Genomic DNA, 21,238 nt, shown 5'->3' with positions numbered 1-21,238 from the left:
ACCATGCTACAGTAAAGAAAACAGCAAGTGGATTCTATACAATTAGTACAATCAGTAAGGAGCCATTTGTGAGCACAGAAAAAGAAAGAAAACACTGCTCAAAGGAATAGACACAACCAATGAAGAAAAACACAAAGCACCTTGCAAAACAAGGAGAAAATATTAAAAAAAAATTTTCTTTGTGAATGTGTGAAAGCAAAAGAAATCACAGCAAAAGTGGAAACAAAATCTTGATAAAAGGATTGTAAGTGTAACATTTCTTGATTAAACTTTGTGTAAGAACTCTTTGCTTTGCCCTTTTGAAACAACAAACCAACAGAATTTTGGAGCTAACTGGCTCTGACTGGGCAAGGCAAGGAGTAACAGCACACTAGTAGATGGTAATGGTAAACAACCATGCGGTCACCTCTGCCGCCATTGTTTTGGTGTGTGTAGACTGCTTCCAGCTTTGTCAATATTCATAACTAGGCACCAAAGAATGCATGATATTTAAATGACCCTGTCAAGTGCTTATAAGGCTCTTTGGTAACCATGACTCCCTGGGGAGGGAAGTATTGAATGTAAGCCACTTCATCAGCCAGTGAATTGAAGCAAAAATTACTAGAATCCAACAGCCATACATTTATTAATATTTTCACTGCATGCTTTTCTGAAAGCTGCTAGTGGCATACAAGATGCTTTTAAGAGCTAGCTTTCCATCTATTAAGCATTGCTTTTCAGAAGACTTGTGAAGCAGGGACTCACACATAACAAATAAAGTGCCATTAAAATGCATACACATCTCTGCATTCCTCTGGGTACATAAAGGGGCAGATCTTCCCCTTTTGGTGGTTTCTGACACCACTCTCCTGTCTAGAAGCAGCAGAGGAGCTGTGTTCAAGGATCCATCCCTCTATCCCTCCCTTCCTTCCTTCTGTCCGTCCGTCCGTCCATCTCCCCCTTTCAGGGTGGACAAGAGAAAGATACCACTTATTTTCAGAAGTGGGAACACTGGATTTTCTAAGAAATGTCCCCTTGAATGAAGTATTTTGTATAACAGGTGTTACTAACCGATTGGACAGAGAAAGAAAAGATCCTCATTTTTTGGCTGTCAGCATTATCATTGACATTGTTGAGAGGAAAGAAGAGTGCTAGGTAAATCACATGCCATCTTTAGGAGGGCATGCAGGTTTATATGCCTTCCCTCTGCTACGTAAGTGATACCCAGAAACCACTTTTGCTCAATTGCCTTTCTACAACTGAAGAGCAAGGGATGAGGAATTAAAAAATGAAGATGGTATCTCAAACTCAGCTTAAACTGGAATTAGGAGTGTGATGTTTCATCTTCCTTGCTGTCAGTCCCTTGCACCTGAAATGATGGTTTTGAGTCTGAGTACTGCAGCCACCTGCATTTCCTCCTCTGCCAAGGCTCAGCAGCCCACAGGTCTGCAGAGTGCAAAGAGGCTCTGTGCTTAACACACAAGTAAGACTGATCAGGTTCTAGAAATTCATTTTTTTTAGTTTACATTTTGCAGTTATTCTCCCAGAATGTCTACAGGGTTAAGCTCTAAGAAAAACAATTGTTCAAACAGGGGCAGTTTTTCCCTTTTTCTATAGGAAAAGCTAATTAGCTGGGAGGTGGGGGACAAGTTCACATCCTCTGCCTGTGGGAATTTAAATCTTCATATTCAATTTCCTGCCAATAAGCCTAAAAGCCAAGGATACTAGATTAATGCTTTCCATGGTATCTCAAGAAATTTTACTGTATCTCGCGCCTAATTTGACTGACCTCCTCAGCTGGAAAAGTGCTTCAGGCTTTGTCTCTGCTGGGCCAGCCAGGTGACGCCCATTGCCTTTATGGTTAGGAACTGTGAGGGCTCTTTGAGGTCAGTCCTGGGGAGTTCCATGAGAAACCCTGGATACCCCTGGACTGTGGGAGGCATTGTGTATCTGGGGCTGTCATGAATAACAGGCACTGAGGTCACAGTCTGGGTCCAGACCACCAGCAGCTGTCGTGCAGCTCTGCTGAAGACTGTTCTGTGATGTTAATGTGCTCATCACACCCCCTGCTGAAAGCCTCCACAGCTAATGCAGAGAATTCAAGATTCAGTGGGTCAGATGGGGGGGAAGGAATATGATTTAGTAACCTACTAGTTTGGGCAGACAATGGAAAGCATCAGGTCTCGCATGCCAGTAGCTTCTCTAGGAACAGCTGATGCTTTTGTCTAATGAGTTTTTCATATAAAATGCATGAACAATAGAGACTGGAATCCACATTTCAATTAATATTTTAAGTGTTTTATATCAAGTATTCCTAGCAGAAAGAACTGAACTTGTGTGTTCCTGCCCCTGGTGAGCGCCCTAACCACTCAGCAAGTGAGTTTTGCTCATACTCATCTTCCTTCTGACACACTGAGTACTTAATTAGTCCACACAGAGCAAAACATCTTCAACAGAACAGAGATTGAAAGAAGAGATCTAAGAACACCCTGGAGAAGAATAACAAGGATTCAGATCTCTCTAGGCAGTGGAGCTATTTGAACCTAATTCCCCTGTTTGAAAGGGACCATTTTAAAGTCTCTGAGATACAGATTAAAAGGAGCTGGAAGAATGATCAGGGTCAAGATACAATGATGGGCAACACCATCTTTACATAGGAGAAAAGGTTCCTCTTCTCTATGTTCAAGCAGCAAATTTTGGCAATTCTCTGCCTAATTCCCTGTATGTCTGGCAAAGGGGAAGTGGAGGCCAAAGGACAGGGTTTGTATTAGACGCCTGTGCTTCAGCACTGGTCTGAGCACTGTGAAATGACACCTAAATCCCAACCTTTTGGTGTGTGAAAAACAAAACATAGAATCTCTCCACACGAGCAGTCATTTACGCAACATTTAATGTACGCTAATGATTCTAAAAGGTATTTTATGCTCGGGTCTCACTGAAGACAGTGGGACTGAGGCCCAGTGACTAGGGCTACTCCCAGTTCTTCAATTGTTAAACTAGAGCAGGCTGTCATTATCTATATTGGTATACGGGACCTGATGGTCACCAGCCCAAGTGAGCTGATAGGTGATGTCAAAGTGGCAGCAGTCTGGGCTGCAGTGATCATGCACCAGTGGATTTCACAGTCCTCAGGCACGTGGGTCAGGCAGAGAGTAAAGCCAGGACCCTGCATTTTAGAAAAGCAAACTTTCAGCTCTCTCAGGGAGGTCAGGAGGGCCCCCTGGGAAACTGCCCTCAAGGACAAGGGAGCAGATCTTTAAGGATATCTCCCAAGAGGGAAGAGTGAAACCCAGGTGAAAGAAATTGGAGAAGGAAGACAAGAGATTGGATGGCTATATTGGGACCTGCAAGCTGAACTAAGGGGCGAAAAGGAAATGCACAGGTGGTGGAAAAAGGGACAAGTATCATGGGAACAGTATAGGAACACAGTCTGGCTGTGTAAGGATGAGGTCAGGAAGGGAAAAGGTAGGTTGAAGAAGGCATGCTCCACCTGGTGAGCAAGGCTGGCAAACTGCAGTGGATGAGGAGAAGGCTGAGGTACTCAACAACTTTTTTGCCTCAGTCTTCACTTGCAACCTCTCTTCTCACCCCTCTCAAGTGTACGGTTCACAAGACAATGCCTGGGGGAACAAAGTCCCTCCCACTGTAAGGGAAAATCAGGTTTGGGACCACTTGAAGAACCTGAACATACCTAAGTCTATGGAATGTGACGAGGTGTATCCCAGAGTCCCAGCAATTGGCTGATTTAATTACCAAGCCACTTTTCATGATATTTGAAAAGCGTGGCAGTCAGGTGAAGTCACAGGAAAAAGGGAAACATTGTACCCATCTTAAAAAAAGGTAGAAAGAAGGAGCCTGGGAACTCCCAACTTGTCAGTCCCATTATCTCTGTGCCTGGGAAGATCATGGAACATACCTTCCTAGAAGCTCTGCTAAGGAACATGGAGGACAGTGAGGTGTTTAAGACAGCCAGCATGGCTGCACCAAGGGAAAGTGTTGCCTGACCAACCTGGTAGAGAGACTCCATCAGCAGACAAGGAAAGAGTATGTAATTTATCTGGAATTTTGTAAAGCCTTTGACATGGTCCCACACAACATCCTTCTCTCTAAATTGGAGAGAGATGGATTTGATGGGTGGACAATTTAATGGATAAGGAATTCACTGGACAGCCTTATCTAGAGGATAGTCATCAATGGCTTGATATCTGAATGGAGATCAGTGACAAGTGGTATCCCGTAGGGGTCAATTTTGGGACCGGTATCTTCATCAATGACATAGTGGCTTTGAGTGAACCTTCAGCAAGATTGCAGATGACATCAAGCTGTGTGCTGTGACTGATGCACCTGAAGGACAGGATGCCATCAAGAGGGACCTGGACAAGATTGAGAAGTATGCCAATAGGAGCCTCGAGGTTTAACAAGGCCAAGTGGAAAGTACCTAAGTCAGGGCAACTCCCAGCCCAGAAAGCCAAATGTATCCCGGGCTGCATCCAAAGCAGCTTCGCCAGCAGGCTGAGGAAGAGGTCTCTGCCCCTCTGCTCTGTTCATGTGAGACCCCACCTGGAGTGCTGTGTCCAGCTCTGGGGTCTCCAGCACAGAAAAGACATGGACCATGAAGATGATCAGAGGGCTGGAGCACCCCGGTCCTGTGAAGACAGGCTGAGAGAGCTGGGGTTGTTCAGGCTGAGGAAGAGAAGGCTCTGGGAAGATGTTACAGCAGCCTTCCAGTACCTAAAGGGGGATATATCAAGGCTGGAGAGAGACTTTTTACAAGGGCACGTAGTGATAGGACAAGGGGTAAAGACTGAAAGGGGGCAGGTTTAAATTAGATATTAGGAAGAAATTCTTTACTCTGAGGGTGGTGAAGCACTGCAACAGTTTGCCCAGAATTGTTGATGGCCCATCCCTGAAAGTGTTCAAGGCCAGGTTGAACAGGGCTTGGAGCAACCTGGTCAAGTGGAAAGTGTTCCTGGTCATGGCAGGGGGGTTGGAACAAGATAATCTTTAAGGTGCCTTCCAAGTCAAAGCTCTTCATGATTCTATGGTGTTGAGAGATGGAAATAATGTGAAATTAACTGAGAACTGCTGTGCTGCCCTGGGAATACAGAGAAAGGCAATATAAAAACTCATCCTTAAGAACAATAGGAAGCCATGGCTATTGCTTTGTCAGAGAACAGGGCAGATCAAATTTAGAGAGAGCTAAATCTCCTCTGTTTCCCTCATTCCCATACACATGCACAAAAATCTCTATAAAGGCATACACTTTATTTGCTTTGTGTGGTTTTCTCAGGCAGTGAATTATCTAGGACTGAATCTAAGATTGGCTGTTTAGTTTCAGACTTTACGATAAGCTTTTAATTATAGCACAGGAGTTTCATTACATGTTACTCTGAGCCAGCTGGAAGCAGTTACACTTTAGTCCTCCTCCCCCTCCCTCCTCACCACAGGATGTCATTTCCAAGGCCTTACCCTTCTTGTCTTGATGATTATGGGATGAAACTGCCACATATGGATCTGTATTTTCAGATGAACCAAGCGGATCCTTCCAATCCAGCATGCGTCCCCTAGCATCATAACCCTGTCGAGCGCGAGAGTCAGAAGTGGTGGTGCTTGGGACTAGGGAACTGGAGTGTCCTGTTTACATTATAAATACAGGTAGGGAAGACAAGTCTCATTAGTCACTTACCACGCTACCTCCCCATGCTCAGGAATGTATGCACTGCTCTGCTTCTGTGATGGGTGAACATCCTGTCTTAGGCTGAGCAATGTTTCAAAAGTCCTTCAAAACATGACTCCAAAGAAAGGGGATTTGAACCTTCCAGATCAGGGTGCTAAGAGGTGCTGCCACTGGGCTGGCAGTTCTGTGCTTCTCAACAAATGCATATGAAAGAGGGTAAGCACACGTCATCGAAGTCAAGCATCTTTTGGCTGGATTCAGTACATATGCCTGACTCAAACTGAAGTGTCAGCCCATGCTGTCTGGTACTGGCTCAGTCAAAAAGCAAATAAAAAATCAATTTAAAACAGAACAACGTCTAAAATGGCTGAAACTCAGTGGGAACGCCAGAAGAACTACAAAATGGTGACATCATGAGGCACTCTACCCTCATGCCCTCCAGGGGAATGAAGGACTTCCTAACACCAGTGTGTTCACTCTGCAGCATTCCTCTCCAGTTGGGAAATGTCCTGGGCCAGCTTGCACCATCCCTATTGGTCCTTTCTGAGCTGATGGTACAAAATGGCTCTGAAACAAGCACAAGGCTGAACACCATTTCTGCTCAGAGTGACAGTGCAGACAATGCCTCACCCCATGGATCTGCCCAAGAACCCATGGCTCCAGCAGCAGCTGAGACTGATGTCTCACATGCCTTTTTTCCATTACAAATGCTCTAGACATTTTTACTGCTGTCCTGAACTGATCAGCTTCTCACATATCATATATACCCCAACAAACAGCACATTCACAGAATGTGCCCCACTGGAAATACTGCACAATTTGAAAGGTAGTTTGGCGGGGACAGCAGCGTGTTTGTAGACTCAAACATTCTTTGCAGCTAGATCTGAGAAGGACATCAGCACCTAAAATGCTTGAGATGCTTGGGGTCTAACTGTCTCTGAAAGACAGCTCCCACCTGGACTTCCCAGTGACTCAGCTGCTTTGGGGAGAGGGCACCAAATGCCATCCACACGACAGCATTTTGACCTCAAAACCATTCTGAAAGTTTCCTTTCAGTACATGTGCCAAAGTGAGTTATTTTCATCAGGACTCAAGGAATTCTGGGCCTCCTTAATTTGATGTGGAGTAACTATGTCCCATTACCTACTTTTTTTAAAGAGCCCATTAAAAGAGGGATTTTTGACACATGCTCAAACACAAACTAACAGAATTGGATTATTCACAAACAGAATGGCATATAACTCTTTTTCTTCAGATAATGCCAGACAGACTGACAGCAGCCCTCCTTTCTCCTGTCTCCTTTTGAACAGCCCAGCGAATTAATTTTCCTTCCCTAGATGAATCTCCCTTGGAGAGGAGTCCAATCACCTGGCTACAGGCTGCCCTCTCCCTGCTCCTTCCCTTGATCTTGCTTCACTGCTCAGAAAAATAATTTGAGACTCACTGGGGCAGAGACAGATAAACACAAGGAGCTGAAATTTAAAGCCTCACAGAGAAGGCACAGGGTTGGGCAGGTAGAGCCTGTGCTTCTGTAGTTTATTTTAAACAGCTACTGGCTAAGCACAAAGCTTTTGAAAGCTGCATCTCAAAAAGGCTGTTTTAAATGGCTTCTAAAGCCATGCAGCCCTCACTCTCAGAAGTGTAGAGAGAGATGATGAACCTAGATCCTCAATTCCACTTCAACAATCAAAAATCTAAATGTTGGCCACCAATCTCCCCAAGCTTTTTGATGCACCCACATGCTTCATTTTGTCCAGCCCTTTTACCAGCGGTGTTGAACTACTGATGACGTCAGCAAAATGCTGCAACTTCTATTAAGATGCTGTTACGATTTAAAGAAGTCCTGTTGAATATTAATGATTTTAAATTTAAAAAAAAAAAAAAAGAAAGCCTGTGCTCCTCTGTAAGTTTTGGAGGAGCCCTTTTGATTTACTGCGCCAAATTATATATGGGAGCATTTTGGACTATGTTTTGCATAGGACATGGACACAACATGAACTCCCTTAACTTGTATGCTTAGAAAGAAAAATTGGTTAAATTTATAGTGCTCTCACCATGAAGCCAACCTTCAACTACAGCTGATTGTTAACTGATTTAGCTCTGGATGTCAGTCTGAAGACTTACACTGAAAAGGGCAGTGGATTATTTTTTACCCTCTCATGGTAGAAAGTGAGGTTTCTCCCAGCCATCTTTCTTTAAAATAGCAAATTAAATTTGTTTTGTAAAGACAGAGCTTTGAATGTTGACCAAATAGAAAAGAGAAGCCAGACATTATCCTCTTTTAAAAGGTTTCCATAAGCCACAGCATGGCTGGGAATATTGGTAACACACAGATAGACGGCAATGAACTCCAATCCAAACGTGTTGCCTGCTCCACAGCAGTCCTGCACCAGGACAGTTTGTGTCCAAAGGGACAGGCAGAGGTCCAGCAACTGAAAACACACTCCCTCTTGAAGCAAGAATATGCTGGATCCTGAAAGCGTTCACTCCAACACTATTTTACGCTTGTCAACTCCTGTGCTCATCCCCAAGAAACAAGACAAATAATAGGGCAGAGAACAGGCTAGAAAACAGAAATTATGGAATTTTCATGTTTTCTTTTTCTAAGGAGTAAACCACAGTGCAAGCATTCATGGGGTTCCAGTCTTCAAGTTAATGCCCCATTCAGCAACAATAGTAATGTGTACAGTATTTGGTCAGCTTACAAATAGTGCTGCACGCAGCATAAGAAAGCAATTAGTCATTGCTTGATAAAGAGGTAAAAGAGAAGAAAATCTTGCCAAGTAGCAATCATATTTTATGCCTGTGTTTGATATGCATTTATATGCCTATATCTCTTTCCAAACACTTGCACTTTTAAGTGTGCTTAAAGGAGGGATTCCAAGGAAAAGCTGTAAGTATGGTTAAAGAAAAACATTTCATAATACAGTAATCTAGAGGAAGTATATGCCTAAGGGACACATTTTCTGGGGAAAAAAACCGGATTTCTTGAACCGTATGTTGCCAATACACAGAGAACTTCCTGGTAATGGAAGGCGAAGGCTTTGTGAAGATATTAATGTGTACCAGATGGTCACTAGGTAGAGAGGGGTTCCACACAAATGCAAGAAATCAGCCTATTCTCTCTATTACCAATGTATTAGTCTAATACCCACTGAGAAGCAAGCTTACACAGCTAATTGAGATAAACTTTCTTCCATTTGATTTTGAGGAAGCAGGGCAGGAGCAGATTAAACCTTAATAGCCTGTCCTAGTTGTGTTAGACCTGTATTTTTCAAACACTTACCATAGGCAGTGATCCTGCTCCTGTAAGCAGTATCACAGTGTCCTGTAGGTGCCTGAATAGCCAGTCCCACTGGGTGAATTTCACTTCTGAGCAGAGTGGCACCACAAATGTATGAGCTACTTAAGTTTCTCTCAAAAACAGAGAAAAGACTGAAGTGGCAGGCAACCCAGTCCTGGCCCTCTCACACACAGCCATTATCAAGCCTTTACAATGCGCTGTATAGTTTGCAATGTGTAGTGGGCCTTTTTTTCCCATTACACCATTTTTTGCCACTCTGACTTGCAAATAAGCTTTGTTGAAATTTAACGAGGCTTTAGCCCATCTGAGATGTGGCCAGTACCTCTGTGTTAATAACGGTTAATACAAAAACATCTGAAAAAACAATTCTGCCTTTGTTTTAAAACAAAGCTTTTGAATAACTGTATGCATAGTGCTTTTCAAATGTCTCTGTTTAAAGAAAACATGTAAAAATCAAACAGACACACTCTAAAAAAATCTGGTTTAGGTGCTTCCATTATTTGCAAAAACTTTTCATTTGGAGTGCTGTAATCAAGTAACAGAGGCAGAGTAAAAGCACTTTGTGTCTACAAGCACAGATAACCATTCAAAAAGGCTGCACTTCTCTAACTATAGCTTGTTCTGAAGTGCACTTGTAAAATGTAAAGAGGTTTTTTTTTCAGGTTTAAAACAAAGACAGAGATTCAATACTATCAGTATTTGACAGTTACTCTAATATGCACAGTCATTAGAATCTCAGAAGTTAAGATATCTGCACGCTATCCTATTAACAGCTATAGCAACCTAATTAGACAATTAGAGGGAAAAGTTAAATCAGTACTATAGAGAGAGAGAGAGGACTATGGCTAGGGGGTAATATAAGGGCCCAATTCACTAAGAATTGATGTTTCCAAAGGTAATTGAAGCTGCTTAGAATTTTGCAGAGGTATCCAGCTTAATCTCCTTGTTTAAATATGTGGCTCTTGCATAATTTCTCTCTGACTTTCTGCATCCAGACTGTCAGTCTGCTATCCTCTCCTTGGGTGTCACTTGAGTCACCTATGTGGACTTTGCACTTGTTTGCAACTGATAATGTGAGACTGCCTTAGGAAGAGAGGCCATGTGCCAAACTTAGGAGGAGGCTGGTGCCAAGAACACAAAGATTAAGGGCTTGGTTCTCCTTTCATTCACACTGCTAGATTGGCAGTAAGTCTGTTGAAGGAGGGTGATTTATAGTGGAGTAAATGAAGAGAATCAGGCCTTATGACTTCTTTTGGAAGTTTAGATGACTTTGGATATATTTAGCCCACTGAATCCAGCAGAGCTCTGAGCATTCACTTGGTTGGTATTCTGGTATATCCCAGTGTTCTGAGGCCTCATCCATTACAACATACCATTTACTTTTGCATTAAACTGTGCTCAGTAACATCAAATTAGACCATCCATAACATTTTTGTTTTTTCAAGAAAAAGAATTACTCAGACCAGTTACTACAGTTGGCAAACATGAACATGTTTACTGAGACTGTTTTACTAGCTCATCCTAGAATTTTTGCACTCCTGATGTGGAAGATCAATAGAGGAGACAAGTGGTAGGTGAAAAGAAAGCCCAACTGCAATAATATAAGAATAGGTATTTTAACTAAACCCATAAAAGGAGGAGCTGACTTGCATGGAGACCATGTTATTAGGATGTACCTGAGAGGAGTCAATGAAATAATCTGTAAAAGACTGGGCATGAATGAGAACCCATGTTAATGCTGGGTCAGTGTTTCTCCATTGCACCTGTCTGTAAGGTCCTACTTTAAAAGCTGGGTTCATTTATGGAGTCTGTCTTTGGCCTTGACATGCCTGGACAGTAAAATGTACTCTCTTTTGTTAACTGTGCTCTCTTGGACTTCAGCTTTCGTCATTCTGCTGCTCACTTGAAAAACTCTTCTGCTTTCTTGGTCAGATTAAAATATCAGTTTTTACTAAAGTACCTACTAATACTCTAGCTGGCAGGATCCAAACCGTAGTTCCACAGCTATAACTGCAGACTATGAATTCTCTTAGAAGCAGGAAATCTAGAACATTTCTGGCACATCAGCACTATGCCCAAAGCCACTCTCTTTATCTTTACATTCAGCAGTATGGATTTGATTGTTACTCTTCTTTAATTACTGCTCCATGCATTGGAAATACAGCGATTTTACAATGAAAGAAAGTATAAAATGTATATGCAGATGAAACTGTCAGTCTTCCATACACTAGAAAGTCTCAACTTGCCTTTGATTTTGTACATTCCCTCCACTGGTTTTCATTACCATACTTTCAAATAAGTTTCACCTGCACATTTTTCATTTCCTGGTAATAAAAAGCAAGGGGAATTTGTCTGTATTTTTACAAATGCTGAACAGCATTACTGTCCCTCCAGTTATTTATATTCTGCTGTACTGAGTTGTCATTGGTTTGGTCTTACACCTACATATTCTGCAGGCACGAGATGAAAGGATCAAATAAAAGTTCATCACAACTTCACATTAACCTACCTCTTGCTATGTTCAGCCCAAAGTGTGGTGAATTTGATCCAGCCCTAATGAACTGCTAGTCTTGTATGGCCTGAAAGCAACTTCACAAGAAAGCTTCCACCCCAGATGGAATTTTGCCATTGATTTCACTGGCAGCAATACCACACATCCTCTTAGCTTGTGAGTACTTGTCTTTGTTCAGGATGTCTATAAGAAAAGCTATTGCAGTATATGTCTAGGTTTGAATTTAAAGGGATTATTTATTCTGCATTTATTCCTCATGAAGACATTTACTCTTCACTCCAAGAACCAGCGTAATCCATTTCCAAATGTGCAGAACAAAGTGGTAGAAAGCACTGTGAGCACAGAGTAACAGCTGCCTCATGGGAACCTGCTACTCTAGGCTTGCAGAAATGATCCTCTTCAGGTAACTTAATTTGCTATCTGAACTTGAATGGACAACATAAATGACTCACCCTAGAAGTGACAAGAACCTTCAGGAATTGAGGCATAATCCAGTCTCAACCCACATGGGCAAAAGGCTAATTTTCCTTATGAGAGATCTTTCTGTAACCCAGGGATAGTTCTGCTGCTTTCCCTAAGGTATCTGACTAGCTGCTGTAGCTGTAGTGACACCAGCCTGGACAGCTCATGAGTATGATATGAACTACTATCTTGTTTCTCCTGGTGAACAGGTAAGATGCATCACCGTACCCAAGTGTTTCTTTGAGTGTTCAGGTGAAGCATGCTCTTAATCATGACTGCTGGCATGCCATTAAAATAGGCCATATCTGAATTTAATTCAATGGAGACAGTTTTGAGGGAAGACAAGAAAAGAGAGATTAAAAATTGTAGGGACCCAGAGTGCCAAGAATATTTCTCTGCCTGTTTTTAAGGGTTCTTACCCCCCTGAACAACACTGTTTTTACCTCCAACCTTGGAAAAAATTACCAATGATCAGACAGGAACTAGAAAATACAGTGGTGTGAATTAGGTGATAGACTACTATGTAAGATTGTCACAGGGTGAAAAATTTATAGAGGTTTTGGGCTACTCTTTGTAGTAAATAGATAAGAGTAAAAAATATCAAAATGGAGGATTGTTGTTGTTCTCTAAACCTTCTTCTCCTTCTTCTACTACTCCATGTTCTGCAGTAAAAGTAGTTTGGAATGACTGGATAGAGAATTCCGCAGTTCCTGGCTGTGTTACTGAATAATTGGTAGGAAAGTGAAAATAATGTACGTTTTTAGTAACTATTGGTCAAATTATCTTTAAAAGGCCGTGTAAATCTTGATAATTAGAGACTTCTCTCCTGCTTTCTGTGCTCTATGCTCTACCTGGGTCACGCTAGTGGCTCTGTTCCTCTGGTAAGACTTAATAAACAACTATCTGGCAGCATTGAAACTCAAGGAAAAGTCTCAGTTTATCTTTGAAACTCCTCGCAAGGACTTTTAGAAAATTCTCTCCCATCAGGAGGGATTTGATTTATGGCACGGTTCAGTGTCATAAAATCAAGAGGTAAGACTCAATCCTAGTTGTGATTAGTGAATCGGGCCCTCAAAACCAAGACAAAACAAGTAAAATAGGGCAAAAACTATTTGAGTACAGAAACTACTAGCTGACACAAGGATTTGGGGAGAATTTTTAAAAACACTCATAAACTGACCATACACTGTGTAGTAAGACATTTCATGATCAGGTGAAGCAGTTGAAATGTCTATGAACAAAATAAATTGGGAAGAAATATTAAATATAACAAAAGTATGAAAATATTTAAAAGTTTAGTAAAAAGTGATTCCTCCAAAATGGATTTGCTGTCAATAAATAATGAAACTAAGAACTTCCTTACCATTCAGGGCTACGAAGGAATCTGAAAGAAAAATAACAGGGGAAAAATCATTATTTCTATCTTGTTTTTTCTTTTAAGTAGTTTGCTGCTACTAACCATTAATGTTTCAGCTGGTATTTATAAATGTGTGAATTTTACACTAAGGACCCAGGCAAAACTAATATTCATACATACCCACAAACAATGTCTGGCTTTGAAAGTGTTCATGACTGGCTCTGTACAGGAGATATGGGAGTGGGAGGACCAGTGCCCTCCCTGCTTTCCTTGCAAGTCCTAGTCTAAGGCAAAGCATTGCAGGGGAGGCAGCCAGCAATGTGAGTCAATGAGGACAAAACTCAGGTGACCCAAGACCACATGAAGTAATAAGATCAGCTGGGTTAGCAGGGAATGAAATCTACCCCTGTGCAGTGTCAAGGGTCAATGCATCATTCAGGGCTAAAGAGGGATTTAAGCAGGGTAGGGGCTTTGTTGCTCTCTGCACAGAAGCAGATCTCTGTCCATGAGCACAATGTGCTGCTCCTGAATAATTTCCTACCCTTCTTTTATATGCAACTGATATCAGCTCCACTCCACTCCTGACTAACCTATTTGCCCAAGGAGAGCAGAACTGGTTGAAAATGTCAAAGATACATTTTGGTGCTAACCCATTTTGCAGGGGAACAGGGGGAGGCCTATGTGTACACCTCCTTCAAAAATCTTTTTACACCTCCTTCAAAAATATTTGAGACAGTCTATATTACCCTGTCTTAGGACAGAGACTGAAATCCTTGTACTCCTTCATGCACAGTGATCACAGGAATTAATGGCTCTTAAATAAGGATGCACAAGGCATGAGAAGGCTCTGGCTTTCTCCAGAGCAGCTGGCCCACACTGTGTCCCATGACAGTCTAGCCCTCTGTTATTTTCCTCTGTATTGCAGAAGTAATGACTCTCTCACTGTACGTTGATTCCTCAGCTTCATCTGTTTTACTGCATCAGTGCAAATTACACTGAAAAGAATGAAAGTCTTGATTTCATGAGGTTTATAAATAATATTTGGAGATCAGAATTACATCAATCTCAGTGAGAACATTTGTAACAAGAGCTGTCCTGAACACAGACATTGGTATTCTTGAAGGCTCAGAAGTCAGCATGCGAAGTTTCTTTGCATGCAGTGCAAACTATGCACTTTTAAGCATTTCAGTACAAAACTGTAAATGTTTAAAGACTGTGTTTAAACTTCCAGCTCACGCTGTCAGTACTTAAGGTTTACCATTAAAATTTCTTAGGCAATGCCAATAGTACCTGACCCTTAATACCACAAGGTTGTCCAGACTGTATGTAAAATTCCCTAAGACTCACAAACTAAGAAGTTGCCATTTCTTGATCTGGATCCAAAATCGAAGATATATTTCACTGTCTCACAGTGCTGCATGGGAATGTAGTGCAAGTCACAGACTACACCAAGAAACCAAGCCACTTCTGTACATCTATGTAAACAACCCAACCACCATGGCTAATAAAGACAATGACCCCAATTCATTATGCCATTGCTGTAATCAATATCCTCTAGAGCTGAGCTTTTCTCATTATGTAACCACTCTGAAGTCCGATGTTTGTATAAATCACGTGAACTGGGCTATTTTCCTCAAACATATTTAAACAACCATTCTTCTTCTGAACCTGCATCATTAACTATATTGCTGTCTCTGTTGTGGCTTATGTTGCTACAAAAGAATGCCTGACAGGTACTGGTGATTTGAGGCATTCAGAAGGATACTGTGACACACGGTAAACAGAGGTAAAAGCTTTGCTTACTTTGGCAGTCACCCAGGCCATCTGTATTGCCACGTTCTACGTCCTGTTCAAATCCCAGTCTAAATAATAGAAAGAAACAAAACAGTATGAATAACAACAGTCATAGGCATAACCAGAAAGAAATTATCATGTGTTCAATTGAAATAAATCCCTGCTGTGAAACTGGCTATTTCTTTGAAAATTCCACACAAAGGCTGAAAAACTGCAACATCCACGTTTGAGCTATTCATCACTGTTTAATGATTTCTTGGCTTCTGATGATACTTTATATTACTACTTTTTAAAAATCCACTGCATGCCTCATTACCAAGGGAAAAAAAGACTTGCGTTTTTTAAACTGTTAAATATATAATGTTATTGGGAGCAACTGTAACCCTACCTTAACCTTTGCACAGAGCAGACCATGTGCACTGGCACTTTGGTGGGAGAAGGAAGCCAACCCATGGGGCAGGTACTGTGCTCGAGGAAGACAACCTGCATTTCAGCAATCACTTAGGTATGACACTGGATGAGGCTGCAAGGCATAAGGTCCATCCCTCAAAAGGTGTTCCCTTTAACACAGGGGGTTCTACTGACAAACACATGTTTTTCTAGCTGACGAGCTCAGCTTATTCTCCTAACCTCTCTCTGTGATTTTGGATAACTATTGAAGCTGTTCTTCCAACTTCCTGTGTGGTCAAAGGTGAATGACAAGAACCTTGGAAAACTTCCAAATACAAGGCCTTGTCTATATTCGTATCCTGCCCTTGAGGCATAATTACCCTTGCAGACAACTCATTCTAACTCTGTGTTCTTAAAACACCTGTTCAACTGTCAGCTACTCCAGGAGGGCACCTAACATCTCTACCTCCTGTTGGCTTGCTTAAAACCTCACCAGATATCATCACAGCTGATCTGGATCCCCTTCCTAAGCACTGGACAGAACATAAGCTGCCTTGCTCACTTTTTGACTCCATCACTGCAAGCTGCACAGCCTCTGTCTTGATGGATCTATTGATGAAAGTGGGAGCTGCTTTTAAAAGTGAGGTATGGAAGTCCCCTGCAACTTGCCATGGAAGTTGAAGAAGTCTCAAATGCTTTTGGAGTAATGAAAAACTGATGTGGACACAGGTGCGTTTTAACATTACCCTACCAAATGTCAAATCAGGAACAGCCCACACTTTTGTAGTCAAGCATATACAGACACATACGGCTATAGCATCTCCAGACAAAATAATTTGAATTGAAATAGCAAATTAAGAACAAGACAGAAGCACAGGGATTGTAACTTGTCCATTATATACTGAGGACCTGTACAGAAGCAGGGTTAAGTGGTATCAGATGTGGGACTGGCTGTCAGGGCTCTGTGATGTCTGCGCTACACTTCCACTACTACCATGAGGAGTATAGCTGTATACCTCAGAATGGGCAGTCATGTGGTGTGTCAGAAGTGGCCAAGAAATGTGAGCTCTGAAGTGGGTATGGTCCCTGTAACCTTCACAGACTTTCATTATCATAAAATAATTAAATTCTACTGCTAAGCAAGGGGAGATCCAGCACTTCTCTAAACCCGTTTTAAGCCCTTACTGTGCTCTGTGATTCCTCTTAGTAATGCACAGTAAATTAGAAGGACTGGTTTTGTTTTCAGTGGACAAATTACTTCAGTAATTTAATTTGGATTCTATTGCCTCTTTAATCAGCTGTAATGGCTCCAGTGCAGGCTGGTCCAGACATATCCATCCAATTCGCTCCTTTCAATAATATGCAGACCTTAATACAGCTCTTTCAATTTCTTCTTCCTCCTCTTTCAGCAGTTACCAATCAGCTGACAGTTCACATCAAAAAAATTTGTGAGACATTTCGGAGGCGAATGCAAATAAGGTAGAAACAAACACTTCCCACATTTTTCCCTCTCTAAAAGCCCCGTGTTTCAAATAGCTTTGCCCAAGACTGCCTGGCACCACTGCCAGAGTTCCACAACCCGTCCAGCCAGAGCCCTTACTCACTTGGAGCCAAGGACCAGCTGCGTGCACACCCCGCTTTCCTTCACCCATCCGCAGTACGGGTCTCTGGACGCTATGCAGGCCCTTGGGAGAGAAGAGCACAAACTGGCATTCATGAGTGCTCCAGCTTCCCCCCTGCACAGGCCTCTGACAGCCACCACAAAACACATACTTTTTGCATTTTCCGTGGCGCTCGCAACGTCCCAGGGGAACCTTGATGACACAGGTGGAGAAGGCGACGTACAGGGCGCTGCTGGGCTTGTCAAGCTGCATGCCCATGATCCGCTTGTCCTCCAAGCCATCATAGCTGCACCTGGTTTGGAGAAAAGTGAGATGTGGTTACGAGTGTGCTCTGCTGGGAAACCAGGGGAAACCTTAATGATCCCCCAGGCTGAAAAAAAATCACAAAAAACTGCCGAATAATCTGCAAGAAAGGTAGAATTGAATAAGTCAAGGAAAAAGAACACAAAACAGCCACTAAAACCACTGATAGACATGTAAGCAAGTACTAAAAATGCATGGGATAGTTAAGAATTGGAGAGAGACAGCACACCAGAGAAGCTTCTGACGGCCCTTCATTTTTGTGTTTATTCTTCTCCAGCACTCAAAGTAGCTGAAATTTCTGCATGATTATGGCTCACTTCAAAGTCCCCTTAGGCATATTTGAGGAAGACTGAAATGTGGAAAATTTCTCTTGGAGAGCAGCTTGCTGCTTGTTGAGTTATTTGGAGAGGAATCAGGGATTTTTATAGGATTAGAAAATTAATCTTCCTTTCTAGAACTTCACTTTTAATTACCCATCAGCTGCTGCATAGGATGGACTATTTTCTACACATACTGAATAAAAAAATCTTATTGCAATGTAGAGACTGATAAGCAGACATCCCCTCCCTAAGCAATTTAAAATTACTCAAAAAACTTGGCTTCTCTAACTACTTCCCTTTCCATGGGACAAGTTATTCTCTGGGAAATCAGAAGTTCAAAGTCACCCATACAGGAGTACAAAGAACCAGATACACACTTTTCAGGATTGTAAACATTGATCTCCTCCAGGAAAAGGCTGTCATTTAGGAAACCAGTGTTTCCCATCCGTGCCAAGAACTTCAGGATGATTCCCTTCTCTGACCCCAAGAAAACCACAGTGTAGTTCTGATACGGCCCAGCAGCAGAGTCAACAGCAATTTTGGTCAGGCGATATCTAAAATGATAGAGCATTTTCACAGATAAATCACAGAGATAATCACAGAATTGTCATTTATTTAATTCCCTTCTTCACATCAGATAAGTGTATGGTAGACTTCTAGCAACCATAAAACACATTTAAGCACTTTTCCTACCTGACTATAAATCAACACAGACTGTACCAATTTGGCTCTTCAGGTGTTCAGGAATTTTCACGTGTTTGCATGCCCACATGTCCAATAGCTAGATACAGAAGTGTCTAGAAGTTCAGAAAGTGGAAGGGGTGCTAAGAGTCTGAGGGCATTCAGGAATTATCTGTCCAAAAGCCTGGTGATTTCTTCAGACAGGGATAGAGAATCAGCACAGTGAACTGTTTTAAAATTTCAAGCTCTGTTGCGTTAAAAGCAGCTGAACTAGGTTCAACTTTTTTTTTGTCAGGGAAAGCTGTGTCAGTGCACTACAACAGTGAGATGCTAAACACCATTTTACCTCACTAAAAATAATCACAAAACTACCACCAAGCAACTTCAGTGCTGAGGTGATATCAAATCCTGGGATGGCACAATTTATGGAAAACAAGTACTGGTGATTTGGTACCAGTTAGATGGTGCTGCCTATCAAAGGGAAGCACTGTGGAGCTTGCTGTTCCCGTCTTTGGTTGGAGCTACAGAACCTGACATAAAAACCTGACAGAAAATACATTACTAAAACTAAGTCAGACCCTTCCAGAGCTAACTGCCCAACACAATACTCTACCCTTGTTCAGAGGAAGAGATGAAAATACGGCAAAAGTTAGTCACATTATTCCGTTCACAGCTGGACAGTAGATAAGTAGTATAGTGACCACAGCAGAGTGGGAATGTATTTTGATAGGAAGGGGATGGTGTATTTAACACTTGCTGATTTATGAGTTTTTGTTCAAATCTGTTATTATTTTTTCTTGTTGCCATAGAAAGTATGGAGACTATGAGATTCCTCCTGCCTGTATGCTTCTGCAAACATTAAAGCTTACCAGTACATAACCTGACAGACATCTACGTATCCTGTGAACATATCCTGGCAGACATGTTTGTATCCTGTGTACTTATTCCTGAGTTGTCTGCTGATCCTTGCCCAAAGTTTTTACAGAGCTGTCTCAAACACTGAGCGATAAGCCAACAGACGGGTAAACCCTCCCTGCACAGCATTTCCTGCAACATCCATTTTCAGCATGGTGTGGCTGGAAAGGACTGAGGTCTTTCCTATCTTGAAAGCTGCTCAGGGAGTTCCGCAGCATCTGCTCAGCTCTGTCACCATTCCTAGCTGGATTCATGCCCAGGATACCAAGGACATTTACAGAGTTGGAGGGTATTTGAAGCAAGGCTATTAGCACAGCTTGACAGCTACAGCGAGGACAAGAGTTCACTTGGTGGTACATACCTGACCATTGTTCTCAGGAACCAGGGTCGATTGACAATGGAAGGTACAGCCTCGTCCATCAGTGGATGTGTTTTGATGAAGTTCAGAGTATCATCTGGGAACTCATTAGATGTTACATATTTTTCTAATGATGTAGAGCCAGCACAGCAGCCAGGCCTATGTAAAACAAGAGAGTAAAGCCAGAAAACTTACTTGACATTGAGGGCAAGCTTCCCTTTGTGATGAAGCTCTCATTGAAATGTGACACACTTTACAGGAGTTTAACATGGAGGAGGATTGAGAAGTATAGTGGACTTGCTCAGCCCCTCAAGGGAAGTCTAAAATCCTGCTCTATCATTCAAAAGGACTTCATGTGTCACTTAAGAGCACAGTAATTTTTTCATCAGGAGTGTTACACACAGAGTTTGTAATTTATCCATTCATATGGAACATAATTGCTGCATGAGTGCATTTGGCTTGATGCTTCCCACTGGCACAGTTCTGATCTGTGACTTGCCTAGCTGACTGCTCTTTCCTGGAATAAAAGCAGTCCCTATAATACAGAAGGAAGTTAATTTTTTTAACAGGTGTGAGAGAATACCACTTTCAGTCATGTCTGATAGAAAACAGACTATTGGAGAAGACAAACCTGATAGCATCCACGTAAACACCAGTTTTACCCTTTGTTCAATTTGGATGAGATGATATAAGAATGGTAGCACACTGAGGACTTTCACTGAAAAGTTATCTGTCATTCTTTGACAACCTAAATGCAAATCTGCTCACACTATTTCTAAAACCTACCCTGCTCCTCCTAGGCGGTAGCGCAATTTTCTTGCCTGGACATGCCATCTCTCAAAGGAAGCAGCAAAACAAGCAAATGTTTTGCTTGTTAATATCGTGTAGGTCATTTTCTCCAATAAAAGGTCCATTTAATCCCATTTTCTAGAGCACTACGATTCTTCAAACCTTTGAGCCAGTGTGAGATGGGAAGGTGAAAGATGGACCATTCACTCATAAACACACTGCATCATCCAATTTTCATCTATTCTGATGTGGGTAAAGGCACGGACATCAAGAGCAATGTCAACTTGAACAAATACAGGACTGGTCCTATCATCTGTGCTGCTCAGATTTAGATAAATATTCAAGCATTAAGTAACTAAATCTTGTATGGGAAGGTAGCATAGGATTTGAAGGAGCTAGCTGTGTCAACAAGTCTGGTCCCACAAGAGCTCAGCAAGGAACATTACATGCAGACAATGTGTGCTCTTGTCTCTTCATATCCAAAATACTTCAGCTGTCTTGTAACTGCACGTAGAACTAGCAATAGATGGAAAGAAGGAGAAACCAAGGACACCACCGGTTTCCTAGGTCCTTGCAAGGGCATTGACCCATCAGGCAACATTCCCAGAGAACCTGAGGGAGCAGCCTGCACCTTCTGGCACTGTGGTGTCTACGGTTTCTGTGTATCTAATCTGGAGGCCTATTTACTCCTAAATCCTAATAGCATGATTGGATTAATCCTGTTTTAATCTCAAAACTGGTTTAGTCGAGTCAACATAAATCCAAGCAAACCCTG

General features: G+C 42.0%; 1 protein-coding gene across 6 annotated transcripts in view; it reads right to left on the bottom strand.

Annotated features, from left to right (window-relative positions):
- SEMA6A (semaphorin 6A) overlaps positions 1-21,238 on the bottom strand; it is a 129,238-nt gene that overhangs the window by 32,802 nt on the left and 75,198 nt on the right. For 4 of the 6 annotated variants that reach the window (XM_039566543.1, XM_039566540.1, XM_010401272.4 and 1 more), the window contains exons 12-19: positions 19,678-19,833; positions 18,098-18,274; positions 17,249-17,389; positions 17,080-17,160; positions 15,095-15,153; positions 13,298-13,318; positions 13,115-13,165; positions 5,449-5,613 (exon numbers count right to left, since the gene is read on the bottom strand). In XM_039566543.1, coding sequence (XP_039422477.1) covers positions 5,449-5,613; positions 13,115-13,165; positions 13,298-13,318; positions 15,095-15,153; positions 17,080-17,160; positions 17,249-17,389; positions 18,098-18,274; positions 19,678-19,833 — 851 coding nt within the window. The remainder of the gene's footprint in view (positions 1-5,448; positions 5,614-13,114; positions 13,166-13,297; positions 13,319-15,094; positions 15,154-17,079; positions 17,161-17,248; positions 17,390-18,097; positions 18,275-19,677; positions 19,834-21,238) is intronic. The other 2 variants (XM_039566541.1, XM_039566542.1) reach the window with 2 other exon arrangements.

The sequence above is a fragment of the Corvus cornix genome, chromosome Z (assembly GCF_000738735.6).
Source record: "Corvus cornix cornix isolate S_Up_H32 chromosome Z, ASM73873v5, whole genome shotgun sequence".
In the NCBI taxonomy this organism is placed as follows: domain Eukaryota; kingdom Metazoa; phylum Chordata; class Aves; order Passeriformes; family Corvidae; genus Corvus; species Corvus cornix.
Note: the sequence above shows the minus strand (reverse complement) of the source record. Positions and strands in the feature narration are given on the sequence as shown.